The sequence below is a fragment of the Brachyhypopomus gauderio genome, unplaced genomic scaffold (genome assembly GCF_052324685.1).
Source record: "Brachyhypopomus gauderio isolate BG-103 unplaced genomic scaffold, BGAUD_0.2 sc291, whole genome shotgun sequence".
Lineage (NCBI taxonomy): Eukaryota > Metazoa > Chordata > Actinopteri > Gymnotiformes > Hypopomidae > Brachyhypopomus > Brachyhypopomus gauderio.
In genome coordinates this window covers 62,376-81,638 of record NW_027507112.1, presented here as the reverse complement: position 1 = coordinate 81,638, position 19,263 = coordinate 62,376, and the positions used below count along the sequence as shown (strand labels likewise).

The 19,263-nt window shown below is 49.8% G+C and overlaps 1 protein-coding gene across 1 annotated transcript in view; it reads right to left on the bottom strand.

Annotated features, from left to right (window-relative positions):
* The window catches only part of myo16 (myosin XVI), an 88,129-nt gene that overhangs the window by 7,960 nt on the left and 60,906 nt on the right, over nucleotides 1-19,263 (bottom strand). Inside the window, 17 exon segments of the mRNA XM_076995942.1 lie at nucleotides 2,767-2,847; nucleotides 7,556-7,643; nucleotides 8,707-8,859; nucleotides 14,149-14,251; nucleotides 14,253-14,377; nucleotides 14,380-14,775; nucleotides 14,778-14,884; nucleotides 14,886-15,016; nucleotides 15,019-15,141; nucleotides 15,144-15,331; nucleotides 15,505-15,534; nucleotides 15,537-15,636; nucleotides 15,638-15,731; nucleotides 15,733-15,873; nucleotides 18,670-18,736; nucleotides 18,790-18,969; nucleotides 19,130-19,217. Of these exon segments, the coding sequence (XP_076852057.1) occupies nucleotides 2,767-2,847; nucleotides 7,556-7,643; nucleotides 8,707-8,859; nucleotides 14,149-14,251; nucleotides 14,253-14,377; nucleotides 14,380-14,775; nucleotides 14,778-14,884; nucleotides 14,886-15,016; nucleotides 15,019-15,141; nucleotides 15,144-15,331; nucleotides 15,505-15,534; nucleotides 15,537-15,636; nucleotides 15,638-15,731; nucleotides 15,733-15,873; nucleotides 18,670-18,736; nucleotides 18,790-18,969; nucleotides 19,130-19,217 (2,195 nt within the window).

Genomic DNA, 19,263 nt, shown 5'->3' with positions numbered 1-19,263 from the left:
GTTCTGCTTTTCAAAGTCCTTCGACTGCATAAACGCTGCATAACTTACAAGTCAAATACATCTCAACCATCAAATTGTAAAACATCTTGATCTGTTGAGAGAATCAATCAGAATTTGCTTCAGAACACTGACACTGCCACATCCAGTGTTCAACGATATATCGGGCTTTTGGAGATTTTGCGAGAGCATGTGTATGTAAATAGTAGGTGTTCGGGATGTAGGAGGAGTCAATCTGAAATGACCCCACCCCCCCCGAGAAGAAGAGGCCTGTGACAGCCTACTAAATTCATCCTAGCTCCTCCCCCTCACGGACTCAGGAAGCCGGACCTCAGCGAGGGAACATTCCGGACCGTCACTGCACTGAAAGGTCAACGGCACACAATGACCCTGTCAGAGCCTCTCCGTGCCCACGGTCGCCACGGTGACGTGCAGACTACATTAACCCTACACCCTATTAAAGCGATCTCGAAAAGGCACGAGAGCGGTCACAGCGACGAGGAAGTTACAGCGGAGACGACACCGTGACAACCGCCGACACGTTGGACGGGCCACACAACCCCAGATCTGACTGAAACACTCGTCAACACACGTCCACATTTCACACCCGTGTGGCGGGTTTTAGAGATAACAAATAAACCCCGAGGTCCAGTAACGGGTGCATATAGCACAGGGATAATCTAGAATCAGCGGTACATCTTCGTCTTTGTCTCGTAACTCGTCCTGGTCTCCTCTAGTCTCCCGTCTCATTCCTGTGTCTTTCCTCCTTTGTCTGTACGTGTCCTCCGTTCTCGTTGTAGTAGCGTGTGATAATCACAGCTGCTGTGTGGGGAAGTACAGGCCGTCTTCATTAGGTCTCCGTTCTGGAGGGCGGCTGAATGGTGAGGGCCAGAAGTGCCTCATCGATCCCTCGGGCTGAACCGAGCCTGTCTGACCGAAGATTAGCCCCGCCGCACAGCCATGGAGGAGAAGGACGGACCGGCCAGTCGCTGCACTGTGATTGGGTGACGGGGATGATGAGAATGGGAGGTGTTGTTTAGACAGCGCGCACGTGTGTGTGTGTGTGTGTGTGTGTGTGTGTGTGTTGGGGGACTGGTGCGCAGCTCACATCACAGTGCAGACTCAGACGTTGGGATACATGCCTCTGTCAGACTGTTTGTTGTGATCACACTACAGTCAATCAGACCAGATATACACACAAACACACACACTTGCACACACACACACACACACACACACACACACACACACACACACACACACACACACACACACACACACACACACACACACGTTCTGGAAAGAATTTTGTAATTTGTATCCAATATATAAATATGATTTTATTATCATCATTTTTGATCATCATCATCATCATCATAATGACTATGATAAACCCAATGCAATCTATGTATTTTCTCTCTCTCTCTCTTTCTCTCTCTCTCTCTCTATCTCTCACACACACTCACACTCACCCACACACTCACACTCACCCAAACACTCACACTCACACACACACACACACACACTGATTGGATTTGTGGCTAGCAACATCCCTTTTCGTGTCTGCCAGCCTCCTGGGTGTAAGGAGCTCTTTCACGCATCAATGTGGAGCCGGTTGCCAGATCAGGAAGAATCAATCCTGAGACAACAGTTTGCTTTCAGGGATGAGCCAGGCTACAGCTGGCCCCTCTGACCTGAGCCCTACAATCCTGAAGAGGGGAAACACAGCAGGAAAGGCATCCCAACAGACCAATGGGCCAGCAGAGGAAAAGAGTTGAAAATGAAGAAGATAATGTGGTCGATACTGCTTAGCTACTGCACTTACAACACAAAAGAGACACACACACACATACGCACACACACACACACACACGCATGCATGCGCACGCGCGCGCACACACACACACACACACACACACACACACACACACACACACACACACACACTCACACTCACACGCATGCACGCAAGCACACACACACCCACACACACAGGATGTTGCAAATACAAACTACATAATGGAAACCATTATTACAAAAAGTTAAATTCAATATTTCACTTATATATTTACAAATATTAAATGCCTACAAAGTACACGCTGTACAATATCCAAAGCAAACCTGGACATGATTGGGTTGTCTACACAAACGTGTGTGTGAGCTGTTGTACATTAGGGCAGGTCTGCGTCCGTGGCCTGGGGGCAGGGAAGGTGTGTGTGTGTGTGTGTGCCAGGAGCATGGACACACACGTCTGTGAATCGCCCCGGGCGTACGGTGAAGCCGAGGAGAGAGAGGGGGGGTGTGCAGAACTGGGTGGGTGTGCAGGTGGGGGGATGGGTGGGTACATGGGGGGGGGGCTTGTATGAGGACGAAAAAGGAGTTTGGTAAAATGTTGTTGTCGTTGTTGTTGTTATTTATTTTGGTTTATCACTTTGAGCATGTATACCCCTTTGCGTGACCTTCTCAAACTTTCAAAGTAGACCAGTGCTGAAGCTGGTGACTCTAAATCTTCTGCTCACAGAGTCTTTACAGCAGTGTCTAGTCCTGCAGATTACAGCCCAGAATTGAGTTCCTCTAGCACACCTGCCTCTATTCAGATGTAACTGAAGGACCTGATTAAATTGTGTTAAATCAGGGCTGATTGGACATTCGGGCGGCTTATCCCACTAGGATGGACATTTGCTGGAGTTTCCCGCCATTAAGATGTAAAGAGGGATTGGCCCAGGTGGAGTAAAGCAATGAGGTTGGGGTGGGGTTGAGCATACTCACCCAATCCCTACGCAGACACAAGCCACGCCCAGTCTACAGCGCCGCCCCTGCCCCGAAGGGCGAGAAGGTGAGGTGTGCTCTCTGCGAGAGAGAGAGAGAGAGAGAGAGAGAGAGAGAGAGAGAGAGAGAGAGAGAGAGAGAGTTTTTTTAGAGGAGAGAACACAACTAGGACAGTGGCAAGAGTGAGATACTCACACACGAGTAAAACTCAAAGGTGAACCAGCTGTGTGTGCTGCCCAACACGGCATTACCGTCATGACCCCTGCAAACCCTCATGGACCTGCTGCAGTTCAAAGGTCATGGACACCTCCGTGTCCCTCTGCGCTCAGAGTGAAGCTCTTCACAGCTACTACAGGAAAGTCCCCTCATTAGGAAAAGCACTAAACGTGGAAGACGACGTCGGGCCAGGTCGGGAGGCGGGAAACCAAACCTCAGCTTTCCAAAATCTAACCCAGGTTCTAAAAAAAACAAGTTTGTGCTCAGAGTCTCGGCCATCATGACCCGAAGCAGTCAGTCGTACCAGATGACTCTCCAAGGCCAGGAAGCGTCTCTGGCGGTGGCAGGCGAGACAGGATCGCTCCATTAGCGCGGGGGGGGATGAGTGGATAAGTGAAGAGGAAACACTTTGCTCCCCCATGTGTCCTTCTTGACCCCCTCAGGAACTATCCCCTCCAACCAGATCGGAACACCGATAAAAATACAGCATTTCCCCCACTCTCGACCCGTGTCTCCGGCCGAGCTAACCCGATCAATAATTAACCATCGCACTATTCTGCGCAGAGATGTTTTTTTTTCTTATTATTTTACAACGCGGATCGATGGCGAGCGGATGTGGTGAAGGAACAGAGACGTGTGCATGCTGGCCAGTCAAGCCTGTCGGGCAGACGTGTTCCGGGTGGGGGACGTTAGCCACAGGGGACGAGGCGCGTGCACTAAGAGGGCTGGCTGTGGCTTCCGAGAGCCATAAGGACATTATGAGCTGGAGTGCAGCTTCTGAAGCTGACCTCTGCCGGGGTCAGTCGGGTGTAATGGAGGAGCCATCTGGCTTTCATCCAGCTAGACCACACAAACCATGAGCTGGAACTGTCTGCCTGAAGATCTTCACTGGTTTGTGTTTGAAGATCTGAGGTGGTTTGTGTTTCAAGATCGGCATTGGTTTATGTTTCAAGATCTTGACTGGCATCTGTTTCGATATCTGTACTAGTTTGTGTTTGAAGGTCTGTACTGGTTTGTGTTCGAAGGTCTGTACCTGGTTTGTGTTTGAATGTCTGTATTAGTTTGTGTTTGAAGGTCTGTACTAGTTTGTGTTTGAAGGTCTGTACTAGTTTGTGTTTGAAGGTCTGTACTGGTTTCTGTTTGAAAGTCTGTCCTGGTTTCTGTTTGAAAGTCTGTCCTGGTTTGTATTTGAAGGTCTGTAATGGTTTGTTTTGAATGTCTGTCCTGGTTTGTGTTTGAGGGTCTGTACTGGTTTGTGCTTGAGGGTCTGTACTAGTTTGTGTTTGAGGGTCTGTCCTGGTTTGTGTTTGAGGGTCTGTCCTGGTTTGTGTTTGAAGGTTTGTCCTGGTTTGTATTTGAAGGTCTGTAATGGTTTGTTTTGAATGTCTGTACTAGTTTGTGTTTGAAGGTCTGTACTGGTTTGTGTTTGAAGGTCTGTACTAGTTTGTGTTTGAGGGTCTGTACTGGTTTGTGTTTGAGGGTCTGTACTGGTTTGTGTTTGAAGGTCTGTACTGGTTTGTATTTATAGGTCTGTAATGGTTTGTGTTTGAAGGTCTGTATTAGTTTGTGTTTGAAGGTCTGTCCTGGTTTGTGTTTGAATGTCTGTGCTAGTTTGTGTTTGATGGTCTGTCCTGGTTTGTGTTTGAAGGTCTGTCCTGGTTTGCTTTGCAGCATGACTGGGTACCACAGTGGTTTGTCCCAATTTGATACCAGCATGCATGGTCTGCACTTTGGCTAGTTACATGTACTAATCTTTTGCTAATCATTTGATGTTTTGTAGGGTCCAGGCACAGCCAAAATGTGTGTAAAATTGGTGATCTAAATTGGTGATCTAAATTGGTGAACTAGGAATGAAACTGGTTAGGAAGGCCTGACGTGTGGGCTAAGATTTGGGGCGCTTTTTAAACTCATACCGTGCTCACGTGTTTGGGTCTCTGAAAGTCCCATTGGCAGTGTAGGGTGACTAGCATGAAGTGTAGAATTAGTTCTGCAGAAGTACACAGCCTGTCTTACAGTGTGCAGTAAAGGTTCTGGTTTCAGATCGCCTGAGTTTAGCTCGATTGCCTTCACGGCGGTTTGGGGGGGGAGGGGGGGGGGGAGGGGGGGGTTGGGTTATTCTGTACCTGTGAATATTTTATCACGCCCATGAATACTTAAAGCTTTATTTAAAGCGCAAGAGACGTGCACGTCTGTATGACATGTTTATCACTTAAGGCGGCTTTCTTACAGGCTCGTCTCCACATCTACACGAGCTTCCTGGTTTCCAAGCAGTCATGTGACTGACCCTATCATGTGACCCTGACCCTATCATGTGACAGAGGAAGTGGACGGAGGGTTGAATGGGATCTGGTAACCGGAGACGCTAGGGCACTGAGTGCGCCCAGAGGGAGCGTCTCCTAACAAAACACAACAAAGCTGGAGGGAGCGGGGGTTTAGGGAAGTTTCAGTTACCGAGGAGGCGAAGGGAACGCGGTCGAGCCGTCGGACCGCAGAGGGAAAAAAAAATGAAAAAAAGAGAAAGGGAAAGGTGGTGGGGGAGGGGCTGTCATGAGACAGTGAGACGGAGGGAGTCTGCTCAGGAGAGCTCACGAGATCAGCTAGGAACCCACACCGTGTGCCCTTGTGCGTTCGTCACAGTAACGGGTGGATGTCCCTTGACTTTGGGTGGAGGATGGACCACGAGTGAAGGTCTCCAAGGCCGGTGCAGAGGAGCTACGACACTTCACGCTCCTCTCACACCAGACAACCCGTCCACCCTCACGCTCCCTCCCTCGGTGGGTTTGAATGACGGCCGTGAGTCGGCCATGCAGGGAGGAGATCGCCTCGCACTTGGACGTAACAGCTAATGAGAACTACTCACTGGCTTTACATTCAATGACAAGTGGGCCGCAGGGGTTTACTCCACACACACGTACGTTGGGGATGAAGTGCAGCAGAGAGCACACTGACCTATATATACATATTCATAAATCATTATTACTTAGCACATTTTGCATAATGAGATGCCCGCAGCAGGGAGATCCATATGATGGGTAGAGACAGACACACACACACACACACACACACACACACACACACACACACACACACACACACACACACACACACACACACACACACACACACACACACACACACTTGCTCTCCCTCATTCTCTCTCTCTGTCCTAATAAAAGCACATTTCTATTACTATAACTCTCTCTTCTTTATGGGTAGGTGAGGAAGGTTCACAGATCTGGCGTGAGGTGCATATCCCAGACCCTGCTAATGGACGACCGATAAGCTCTAATCCCATTGCTGTGCAAGGAAGCAATGAGAGGAATTCATCTCATCTCTGCAACTGTAGCTCTCTTCAAAGGCTTGCGCAGTAAACACATGACTGCCACCCATAATAAATTCTATATCCTGGCTGGCTGGCTGGCTTGAGATGCCCTCGACATCATCCTGCAAACATGGCCTGCGGTCTCTGGGGTAGAATGAATGACCATTAATAGCGACACCCCCTCCTCCTCCCCCCCCGCTCTATATTTGCCCACTACCTCTGTGTTCTATAATAGCCCTTCTTCCTTCTACCTGTCTTCTTCCCAGGAGTGACAGCTCTGTGCCAGACGTGCTACACGTATGTCATATACATCACGGCTGAGACTGTAAGTCACTTAGACAGCACGCAGACTGCAGCGTTCGGACTGATTTAGGCCTTTGCCTGATCGCGCTGGCCATCGGTCACGTGTTACGTATGACACATGTCATGGTGGTCACCTCACACATATGTCATGAGACCAGATGTTTGGCGGTGGCCCCGTACTCAGCCCACATGCGTGTCTCGCGCTCGTGTCAGGCGTGGTGCACGTGGGCAGGTGTCTGGAAGTCCACCGCGGACATCATAAACGCCATGGCAACTGACTTTATTTAGCTGTCACAACAGTGGGTCTCCATAAAGACTGTGGAGGATGGGAGAGAGAGAGAGAGAGAGAGAGAATGAGAAATGACAGAGGGATGAAGAAGTGCAAGAGAGTCAAAGGGAGAGAGAGAAAGAAAGAGAGAGTTAGTGAGAGAGATGGTGTTATAGAGGTTGAAACCTCCCGATCTGCTCCGTGTTTCTTCATTAAAGTGTAAAGTCCTGGACTGCTCATAGTACATGTGCTGACAGGAGGAGAACCACGAGCAGGCTGTGGAGTGGTGGCTCCAGCCTTGCTCCGCCCCTATCCAGCTCAGCCCCTCCCCTGCCCCGCCCCTTCCTTGCTCCGCCCCATCTAGCTCCATCCCTCCCTTGCTCCGGCCTCTCTCTTGCTCCGCCCCTCCCCTCCCCCACCCCTCCCTTGCTCCGCCCCTCCACACAGCCACACGGCCGTCTGCGTGATCTCCGGATCCCCTCCCCACGGGCTCATCTGGCAGAGCGATGGATCTGCGCGCTCACGGCAGACACTCTCACTCTCATTACCCATGATGACCCGGGGCACAGAGAGGGTACCGAGAGACCACCACAGCCACAGAGGGCTTGACGACGGGGTGTGTGTGTGTGTGTGTGTGTGTGTGTGTGTGTGTGTGTGTGTGTGTGTTTGTGTGTGTTTACCTTACCTGAGTGTGATGGCTGTCCATATGTCTGTGCAGTGTCGAAGCAGCAGGTGCATTAGACTTGTGTCCTTCATCCTCCAGCGTCCCTGCTCAGAGAAGATGAAATACGCTGATGCCAAACTCAACGCCACACGCCCACCTCTTCACATTAAAGGCATTACTTGTGGAAGCAGCAAACACAGACTTTGCGATGCTTCTCCTAACACTGACTGGATGGTGGAAAACCCACAGTGATGAAGTGATACGGGGCACTGCTGTACTACTGAGATCATGTTGAGACTTTCATGCCTCTAGCAGGTATGACACCAGGTCCACCAGACAGGAAAGGACCCAACCGAAGACAGGAAAGGACACGCAAGCATTTAACACAGAGGGAGACAAAAAGTAGGACAGAGACAGAGAGGCAGGAACCCTGGCTGGACCGAGGGGATCCAGGCAGATCACTTTATCAACTCCAGGACCTCTCACACTAATCACAGGCCACCTTGATGATAGCGTCTGGGTCAGTTCACTTCATCCACCCTTCATCCACCCTTCATCCACCCATCCCCACTCGCTCCCCGTCTCCACGGCACTCATGTGCTTCACATGCTCTCTCCATCCCTTTCTTTCTCTCCCTCTCTCCCTCTCTCTCTCTCTCCCTCTCTCTCTCTCTCTCTCTCTCTCTCTCTCTCTCTCTCTCCTCACCATGCTCCACATGGCCTGTTTGTACTCTCTACTTCTGAGTGCCTATCTCTCCCTCTCTCTCTCTCTCTCTCTCTCTCTCCCTCTCCCCCTCTCTCTCTCTCCCCATATCTGAGTGCCTCTCTGTCTCCCCTCTGACTCATGGTCACCTGAGCCAAGGACAAGCAGACAAATCATGTGACTGGTTAAGCCCCTCCCCTGGAGGCGTCGCCCGCCACTCTCAGGAAACTGGACTTTGGAATTATTATATTTTTCCCTAAGGGAGATGAATAATTCATTTCCCCATCACCATTATGATTATTCATTGGGCCATGCCAAGACAGGTAATGAAGGGGTAGGTATAGAGTATTTAAACACATTTTACATGAGGTCTTCTTTAAGAATTTCTCCATGGTGAATTTCAATTTCAATCTAGCCTGTTCCTGTTCAGGTTTAGTGAGATCCTACCACTCAGAACGGCCTTACCGTTGGAGATCTGGTTGCCGTTCTCGATGGGGGCGGGGCTTGGTGAGTTGGGGGAGGTGTGGTTATTGGCGTTCCTGTCCTGCAGCTGGGGTGATGAGGAGGTGGGGCATTGCTCCTCCCGCCCTGGCAGGTTCATGTTGGAGTTGGAGAAACCTGTGGGAAGACAGAAAGAGGCTTAAGTTCCACACGGTGCTCACACTCACGCCTTCCTGGGAGTCGCCGTCTTATTCCAGGATTCAGAGATCATTTTGCACACGGAAATGAAACATGTGAAATGTACCATTTGTATGATCACCTCTAATGTGAATTATGTAAATAGTGCAATTTGTGGTGGTGTTTTTCTGTTGTGCCTTGTATATTTATTCCATACTGTGTCAGTAATATCAGTGGCTTCATAGTGCGTCAGTAATGTCAGTGGCCTCATGGTGTGTCAGTGCAACACTCCATTAATCACTGTCCAGCATGCCAAAGCAATTAGTGTAGCAGACAAGTGCTGGTGAATCCAGTAATCCTGATTCTCACGCTGGTTATTTAAAACCCTCGCAGTGACGCACTCTAACTGTAGCATCCTATGTCAATGCATCCTAACAGACAGTGACGTGCCAGCCTTGCGGGACCAGTCCTGTGAGTCCTGGTCGTGCGGGAAGCATCGGGGGCCGGGGTGGGCAGGAACGGAGGGGGACTCGCTAAGCCGCGTGGCATCCACGAGCGCTCCGATCGAAACCGACGCCGTGACAGATTTAGCACAGAGGCCAGCTGACCAACACCAGCCGCCCCCCCCAAGCCCCGTGCCACACGCCTCCGTCAGCCCAGTTTCCATTACACCATCCAGCCCACATCACCTCCACAACAGCACCAGCTGCAAGAGCCAAACAAGGTCTGGAGCTGAACACACAGACGAGCCAACGTCCCGTCCCCCGGGGAGCGGGACTCTCATCCCGCAGCACGACCAACGTAACCCGACGACCAAAGGATGTTCCAGCTGGCATTCCAGCAGCGCTGGTGACATGATAGAAAGTAATGACATAAACTGATTCATACTTCTGCATTATCCGTATCCCACGGAGTTAAAGGACAAATATACACTTCCTCCCCAGCTAGAACCCCCCCCCCCACCCTCCTCTGCCCTTTTTTTCTTTACTTAATTATCCCGTTTCATCATCCTCGTCTCATCCTGTTAAATCCAGACGGATTTGAAACATGGCGTGGAACATGACACCCCCAGAACTCCCCCCTTTCACTCAAGGTGACTGACAGTTCGGATCATTAATAAAGCAGGAGATGAACCTGAGTGAAGAAGAGGCTCTGTGTTCCCCTGTAGGACCTGCTGATGGCTGTCAGAGTGAAGCCAGTCGTTTATATACACCCAGATCGATCTGTGGATCTACTACCAAAAGCCAGCGTAATGCAGGAGGAAGAGAACCATCAGTCCCCACGCTGGAGCCCATAGTAATATCCTGGGGATGGACTGCTACATATTGTGACTGCAATATATTAAAACACACCAGGGAATCCTGGTGAACCCGTGGTGGAAGAGTGGACTGAATTATTCGGACCAAAATTCATTGGACCCTGTGAACGTACACGAGAGGGTGGTTGGGTCTCACACCCAAGACGGGCATGGAGGAGTGATTGCAACATTGCCGTCTTCTGCAATATTGGTATCGCGGTTTCATTTTTGCAATAACGCTAAAAACACACCGATATGCATCGGCCCCCTAGGGGGCTTGTCGAGAGGAGCTGTGTGTGACGGTCTTCCTGTCGAGGGTCTGGGCCGCGGGGACTCAGGTGGCTAAGCTGGCAACAGTGTACACTCCCGAGCGTCAGACTGTCACGCAGCCGACAATGGACTGACGAGACACGTTTATAAACAGCTTGACGACGATTACGCATATGTTGAGACGATTAACACACACATTTGCGGACAGTGATTCAAGGAGTCATTTCCTCCTTTCGGATGTCAAATACATTTGTCTTAGGACACAAACACACATGCACACACACAGATTTCTCTAGGGATTTGCCCATACTTGGCTACAGAATGACCCACACTCATCAGTAGGCTGGCAGACTTTGATATTTAATATTTCATGGCTACATCATCTCCTGCTCATGTAATATTGATGGCTCTGGTGCTAATACCTCTGAGCCCCTGTGTCCTCCACCACTCGAGGTTCCTAACCTGCAGATACACATTTGCACAGGAATGTGAAAATCATAAGAGCAGAGCTGATCAAGTGGGCTTAAGATGTGCTTCATATCATAACACAGGAGCTGACGTCTTCATCCTCAGAAGCACAAAGGTATCTTCTGAGCCCTTTCAATCCTTCCTACAGAAAGCATCACACTGATTTCGAATTCACTAAAGCATGACATATGAAGTGGTCTGTGGACACAATGTGGATCACACTGTTGTAGAAGGTCAGCCCAAGACTTAAGGATTTGTTTAGGGTCCCCATATAATTCCATGACCCTTTCATTCATTTTTTAATGAGAACTGTGGCTTTTATGCACCTAATGCCAATAATGCATCATTCTTTGACCGCTACACGGAACACGACCTGCATTTACACATTCTGGCCTGGACTAATGGAGGATCAAATCAGTGTGTGAAATGTGAGCGCAGCAGGACAGTAATGTGTTCTTATACAGGGGGACAGTAATGTGTTCCTACTACAGCGGGACAGTAATGTGTTCCTACTACAGGGGGACAGTAATGTGTTCTTATACAGGGGGACAGTAATGTGTTCTTATACAGGGGGACAGTAATGTGTTCCTACTACAGGGGGACAGTAATGTGTTCCTACTACAGCGGGACAGTAATGTGTTCCTACTACAGGGGGACAGTAATGTGTTCCTACTACAGCGGGACAGTAATGTGTTCTTATACAGGGGGACAGTAATGTGTTCTTACTACAGGGGGACAGTAATGTATTCCTACTACAGGGGGACAGTAATGTGTTCTTATACAGGGGGACAGTAATGTGTTCTTACTACAGCGGGACAGTAATGTGTTCTTACTACAGCGGGACAATAATGTGTTCTTATACAGGGGGACAGTAATGTGTTCTTACTACAGCGGGACAGTAATGTGTTCCTACTACAGGGGGACGGTAATGGGTTCTTACTACAGCGGGACAGTAATGTGTTCTTATACAGGGGGACAGTAATGTGTTCTTATACAGGGGGACAGTAATGTGTTCTTACTACAGCGGGACAGTAATGTGTTCCTACTACAGGGGGACAGTAATGTGTTCTTACTACAGCGGGACAGTAATGTGTTCTTACTACAGCGGGACAATAATGTGTTCTTACTACAGCGGGCCAATAATGTGTTCTTACTATAGCGGGACAGTAATGTGTTGTTACTATAGCGGACAGTAATGTGTTCTTACTACAGGGGGACAGTAATGTGTTGTTACTACAGGGGGACAGTAATGTGTTCTTATACAGGGGGACAGTAATGTGTTCTTATACAGGGGGACAGTAATGTGTTCTTATACAGGGGGACAGTAAGGTGTTGTTACTACTGCGGGACAGTAATGTGTTCTTATACAGGGAGACAGTAATGTGCTGTTACTACAGGGGGACAGTAATGTGTTGTTACTACAGGGGGACAGTAATGTGTTGTTACTACAGGGGGACAGTAATGTGTTCTTATACAGGGGGACAGTAATGTGTTCTTATACAGGGGGACAGTAATGTGTTCTTACTACAGGGGGACAGTAATGTGTTGTTACTACAGGGGGACAGTAATGTGTTGTTACTACAGGGGGACAGTAATGTGTTCTTATACAGGGGGACAGTAATGTGTTCTTATACAGGGGGACAGTAATGTGTTCTTATACAGGGGGACAGTAAGGTGTTGTTACTACTGCGGGACAGTAATGTGTTCTTATACAGGGAGACAGTAATGTGCTGTTACTACAGGGGGACAGTAATGTGTTGTTACTACAGGGGGACAGTAATGTGTTGTTACTACAGGGGGACAGTAATGTGTTCTTATACAGGGGGACAGTAATGTGTTCTTATACAGGGGGACAGTAATGTGTTCTTACTACAGGGGGACAGTAATGTGTTCTTACTACAGGGGGACAGTAATGTATTCCTACTACAGGGGGACAGTAATGTGTTCTTATACAGGTGGACACAGTAATGTGTTCCTACTACAGGGGGACAGTAATGTATTCCTACTACAGGGGGACAGTAATGTGTTGTTACTACAGGGGGACAGTAATGTGTTGTTACTACAGGGGGACAGTAATGTGTTGTTACTACAGGGGGACAGTAATGTGTTCTTACTACAGGGGGACGGTAATGTGTTGTTACTACAGCGGGATGGTAATGTGTTCTTACTACAGGGGAACAGTAATGTGTTCTTACTACAGCAGGACAGTAATGTGTTCTTATACAGGGGGACAGTAATGTGTTGTTAATACAGCAGGACAGTAATGTGTTCTTATACAGGAGGACAGTAATGTGTTCTTACTACAGCAGGACAGTAATGTGTTCTTATACAGGGGGACAGTAATGTGTTCTTATTCGTATTATAGCAGGACAGGAACGTATTCCTACTACAGCAAGACAGTAAAGAATTCATATTATTACTACAGCAGGACAATAATGTGTTCTTACTACAGCAGGACAGTAATGTGTTCCTACTACAGCAGGACAGGGATGTGTTCTTAGTACAGTGGGACTGGGCTAAAGAATTGGGCTAAAGCATGTTCAATAACACAGACACAGACACACACCACACACACACACACACAGACACACACACAGACGGGTAATATGTCTTTGCGGGGGGCACTTTATTGTGTCTATGAGTTTTGTGGCTTCTCGTGATGAAGGAATATGCGTCAATGTTGCATCAACCAACCCACTGTAGCCCAGACTAAGCAGAAGGATGTTACACATGCTGAAGCATCGCTGGCATCTGGGCTGGTGTGGGTGGGGTGCATGGAGCTCCCACAGTGGCAGAACTTCTGGCTTTGATGGTCGGGCCTTGGTGGATCTGCCCCAGTGCTGTAGCAGTGCTCTCACACCAGAGGAACACCATGGGCCTGAAGCCAACTGAGATTCCACACACTAGTACGACCGCTTCTCAAAGAGACCACAAAGAGACGTCAAAGAGACCTCGAAGAGCACGACCTTGGCCTTTACCAAAAAAAAACCACATTTTCTTCTTTGTAAACAATGACATGAGTCTTTTTGACAGTGCACAAGGGGAACTGCGCTCCCAAGAAACCACTACAGGGGAATGTGCTCCTCTGTAGGAATATCTACCAGTGTTCTCCATGGGGTCTCCACTGAGAACTCAGTGGTGCTGGGAAAACATCTCTTTAGGGAGGGATCTGCCTTTAAGCTCCATGTGCTGCTGTAAAGATTCTCACTGTTGAACTTACACACCCACACACATTCTCTCACACACACACTCACCAGTATCTCTGATCTTCCTCCCCGTGGTGGACTTGCGGAGCAGGGTTCGTCCCGAGCTGAAGAGAGTGTTGAGCTCGTCCAGGGGGCTGGTGAGGGGTCTCCCCGTTGGCTGGGTTGAACAGCAGGGGCGAGGACGAGCAGGAGTGCGCCCTGCGCGGCTCCGGCCGAGTCGACTTTGCCGGGGAGTAGGGTGGCTTGGCACTGCCCGGGGGTGTCTCGGCTAGGCCAGCCCCCCTTTGTGGGACATTTTGGTACAGTCCGTGCTGGCTACCGATGCTGTGCGGGTCAGAGCCAGGAAGGTAGCTTCAGGGGGGAAAGGGAAGTGTGACGGTGGGCGGTATGGCGGAGGCGGGACTATGGGAGGGGCTACGGGAGGGGGAGGGGTTAGAGGTGGGGTGGATTTGTCAGGCATCAGGACAGAGAGGCTGGGGGAGGAGTCGGCTCGTTGGCGGGTGTACTGGGGCGAGAGCGGGCTGCCCCCATCCTGGCTAGAGTAGTTGAGGTTGGTCTCAAACACAGGGAGCTTCTTCACCTCCAGTGGGGTAAGGGGAGACTCGTCGGAGGCCGGTGAGCAGGTGACCGGAGAAGGGGGGAACACCAGCAGTGGGGGCCTGTGTGGCAGCAGGTTGGAAACGGGGCGGGAATATCACAGGCCGTCTCATCCTTGCTCTGCTGTCTCCCTATGAGCGTGTTGGGGTGCTCCACCAGGGCCACGGGCCTCTTGGGCTCCAGCGTCCTTAGGCAGAACTAGGGAGACGGGCTTACATGTCTCCGTCTTAGCCTGGGGCGTGACTCCGCCCTCCTCGGGGGGGTAGTACTTCATCTCCTCGTAAACCGCCTCCCCCAGCTCGGGGCTGCGGGTTCCGGTTCCGCTTGGCTCAGGGCCCTCCACGCTCCCACCATCTCGATGTAGACGTCCTCCTCGTCGGGCCCCGGGCCCAGGCTGAGCAGGCCGGACTGCGGGCCGTCCTCGGAGGCGGCTCGCTGCCACCAGGCCCCTGGCAGTGGCCGCTGCGCAGCAGACACGCCAGCTTCATGTCGGTGGGGCGCACGGGCGGAGCAGGGGCGGAGATCTCCTCGTAGGAGCCGGTCAGCTTGGTGTTGGGGCTGCGCTTGGGCTTGGGAGGTGGGATCTTCATCATGGTGCTGTAATCATCACTGTGAGGGCGGGGCTTAGACAGCGCTACAATTTGGGAGCAGGTTGGAAAGCACAGATGTAAGAATACATTATACACTGATAAGTCAGACCTGATTTATTCTTTGAACGCTAACTGAATGAAAACATTTGCTATAAATCACTATAAATGATTGTCCTGGTCTCTAATCGGTGATAACCAATCGTGGCGTGGTACGTACGGTCAGTAGGGGAGAGCTGGGTCTTTGGGGACTTTCGGAGGGTGAGGCCTGGTTCTCCACAGGGCTGTCCTTGGGGGCGATACTCAGCCCTGCGCTCACCGCCTCATACGAAGCGCTCAGGCGTGTGTTGGGGGTCTCTTTTAGGCTTTGGAGGGGGCTGCTTCCGTGGTGAAGATAGACCCCCACTGTTGCCATCCTCACTGGCATGGCCCACTGGCTGCAGGGCTGTTTAATTGGTGGCCCAATTCAGAATGTATCACGTTGTCCATGACCAGGGGGATTGGCACAGAGCTGGAGCGGAAATGCCTGAGAGGCCGGCCCCCTGTGCGGCCCATGGTGTCAGTCATCCTCCCAGCCTTTTCTACAGGCCTGAGAGGAAAATAAACAGAGAGTACAGTTCATGAACTGCAGCGCTAGTGCAGGACTGGTCCTTTATCAACGATTATTCAGCATATAGTTCATTTTCATCCTCACGCATGACTCAAACATTAATTACCCTTGACCCTTGAAGTGGTACAACACCCTCAGTGTGCTACAGACAGGGAAACTCACACAAGGGTACGGTTCCCCTCACCTACAGGTTGGAACGAACGGGTTTCTGGCAAGTAGAGGAGAGGCAGATGTGTGTTTGTGTGTCACTGGAGTGAGCAGATCACTAAAGGGCAGATTTCAATACAAAACGGAAATATGGGGGCAAATGATGACTAACACAGACTATAGCCAACATAGCTACAGCGCTCTAGAAGGCTACAGCCAACATAGCTACAGTGCTCTAGAAGGCTACAGCCAACATAGCTACAGCGCTCTAGAAGGCTACAGCCAACATAGCTACAGTGCTCTAGAAGGCTACAGCCAACATAGCTACAGCGCTCTAGAAGGCTACAGCCAACATAGCTACAGCGCTCTAGAAGGCTACAGCCAACATAGTTACAGCGATCTAAAGGCTAAAGCCAACATAGCTACAGCGCTCTAGAAGGCTACAGCCAACATAGTTATAGTGCTCTAGAAGGCTACAGCCAACATAGTTACAGTGCTCTAGAAGGCTACAGCCAACATAGCTACAGCTCTCTAGAAGGCAACAGCTAACTTAGCCACAGCGCTCTAGAAGGTTACAGCCAACATAGCTACAGCGCTCTAGAAGGTTACAGCCAACACAGTTACAGTGCTCTAGAAGGTTACAGCCAACATAGCTACAGCTCTCTAGAAGGCTACAGCTAACATAGCTACAGCGCTCTAGAATGCTACAGCCAACATAGCTACAGTGCTCTAGAAGGCTACAGCCAACATAGCTACAGCGCTCTAGAAGGCTACAGCTAACATAGCTACAGCGCTCTAGAAGGCTACAGCAAACATAGCTACAGTGCTCTAGAAGGCTACAGCCAAAACAGTTACAGCGCTCTAGAAGGCTACAGCCAACATAGCTACAGCTCTCTAGAAGGCTACAGCCAACATAGCTACAGTGCTTTAGAAGGTTACAGCCAACATAGCTACAGCTCTCTAGAAGGCTACAGCCAACATAGCTACAGTGCTCTAGAAGGCTACAGCCAACATAGTTACAGCGCTCTAGAAGGCTACAGCCAACAGTTACAGCGCTCTAGAAGGCTACAGCCAACACAGTTACAGTGCTCTAAAAGAAAGCTACAGCCAACATAGCTACAGCGCACTAGAAGGCTACAGCCAACATAGCTACAGCACTCTAGAAGGTTACATCCAACATAGCTACAGCGCTCTAGAAGGTTACAGCCAACACAGTTACAGCGCTCTAGAAGGCTACAGCCAACATAGTTACAGCGCTCTAGAAGGCTACAGCCAACATAGTTACAGCGCTCTAGAAGGCCCAAAGACCAAACAAAGATACAGATGACCAGACACAGATCTGATGATCTACTGCTTACACTCTACATTTACTAGTGTGATGAGATATGCCCACTAGTTTGAGACTTCCCCTTAAATGTGGCATTGCCATCTGTTCGTCCAGAGAGAGAGAGAGAGGAGAGAGAGAGAGAGAGAGAGAGAGAGAGAGAGAGAGAGAGAGAGAGAGAGAGAGAGAGAGAGAGAGAGAGAGAGAGAGAGAAATTATTTTGAAAACTCTGACACACACAGAAAGTGTCTTGAATGTTTTGGCATGTCTGCGACTCTCATCTGCTTTTGGAGAAGATGACCAAGCATTAAGACCCTGTGTTAAGACCATATGTTAGGATCCTTTGTTAGGAAATGGTATTAAGACCCAGTCATGTGTTGCCTTAACTATGAAAGTTATTTTGTTAATATGAGCTACTGTCCACAAATTGTCCTTGAGCTTTAAAACTCATTAAAGTGGGAGCTAAGTTTGACACACACACACACACACACACACACACACACACACACACACACACACACCACACACACACACACACACACACACACACACACACACACACACACACACACACACACACAAACAAACAAACAAACAGCTCAGAAATGCCACTGCTGTTAATGACATCAGAGGCAAACACTATGTTCCTTCAGACATTTGGCAACAACAAGTAGAACTCAAAAACGTCATAAATGTGGTAGTTTTTGGTTTTATTTATTTATTTGTTTGTTAAAAGCTGATTATGAAATGAATAGCTTTGGATTAGGCTTCGAATCTTGAGACAGACCTGTAACATGGCTCCTTTTAGACACTAGGACAAGACTGAGACAACACTGAGACAACACTAACACTGAGACCTCACTGAGACAACACCGAGACAACACTAACACTGAGACAACACTAACACTGAGACCTCACTGAGACAACACTAACACTGAGACAACACCGAGACAACACTAACACTGAGACAACACCGGGACAACACTAACACTGAGACAACACTGGGACGACACTAACACTGAGACAACACTAACACTGAGACCTCACTGAGACAACACTAACACTGAGACAACACCGAGACAACACTAACACTGAGACAACACCGGGACAACACTAACACTGAGACAACACCAACACTGAGTCGACACTGTGACTACACTAACACTGAGACAACACCGGGACAACACTAACTCTAGGACAACACCCGGGACAACACTGTTGTGCTTGTGTCCCAATACTAGGTAGTGCACTTTGACTGTAATAACAGTGAGAGAGGTGTAGGGACTCAAGCAGGGAAAACGCACCTCTTGGGTGAATCCTCTTCTTTGCCTACAGGTTCAGGCCTCTCCCCCAGGGGCGGGGCAATGACATGTGGCGTGGTGAGGGGTGGGGCACTGAGGGGTGGGGCACCAGGGGTGGGACATGGCCCCGTAGGCGGTCATTCTCCCGGGCGATGTCGGCCGCGTTCTGTATGACCAGGCTGTCATAGGTACGTAGTCCCAGGTCTTCCGCCCCCTGCAGGAAGTGCTGCACATTGCACTGCTCCCTCTGCTGGTAACTCAGTGTGCGACGGTTACGCTGTCTCACCAGCCATCCACGTGCCACTGCCACACACACACACACACACACACACACACACACACACACACACACACACACACACACACACACACACACACACACACACACACACACACACACAGGCTTCAGTGCACATGCACACACCACACACTGGAACACGCGCTACCAGGACAGTCCTATTACCTTTCTGGCAGGTGACAATCTTCCTGTGCAGCTGGTGGCAACGGTCGCTCAAGTGATCAGCCTGCCAGTACCTCAAAAGACTTTACTGCTGCCATCTGAGGAGAGAGAGAGAGAGAGAGAGATGGTGTGGGTAC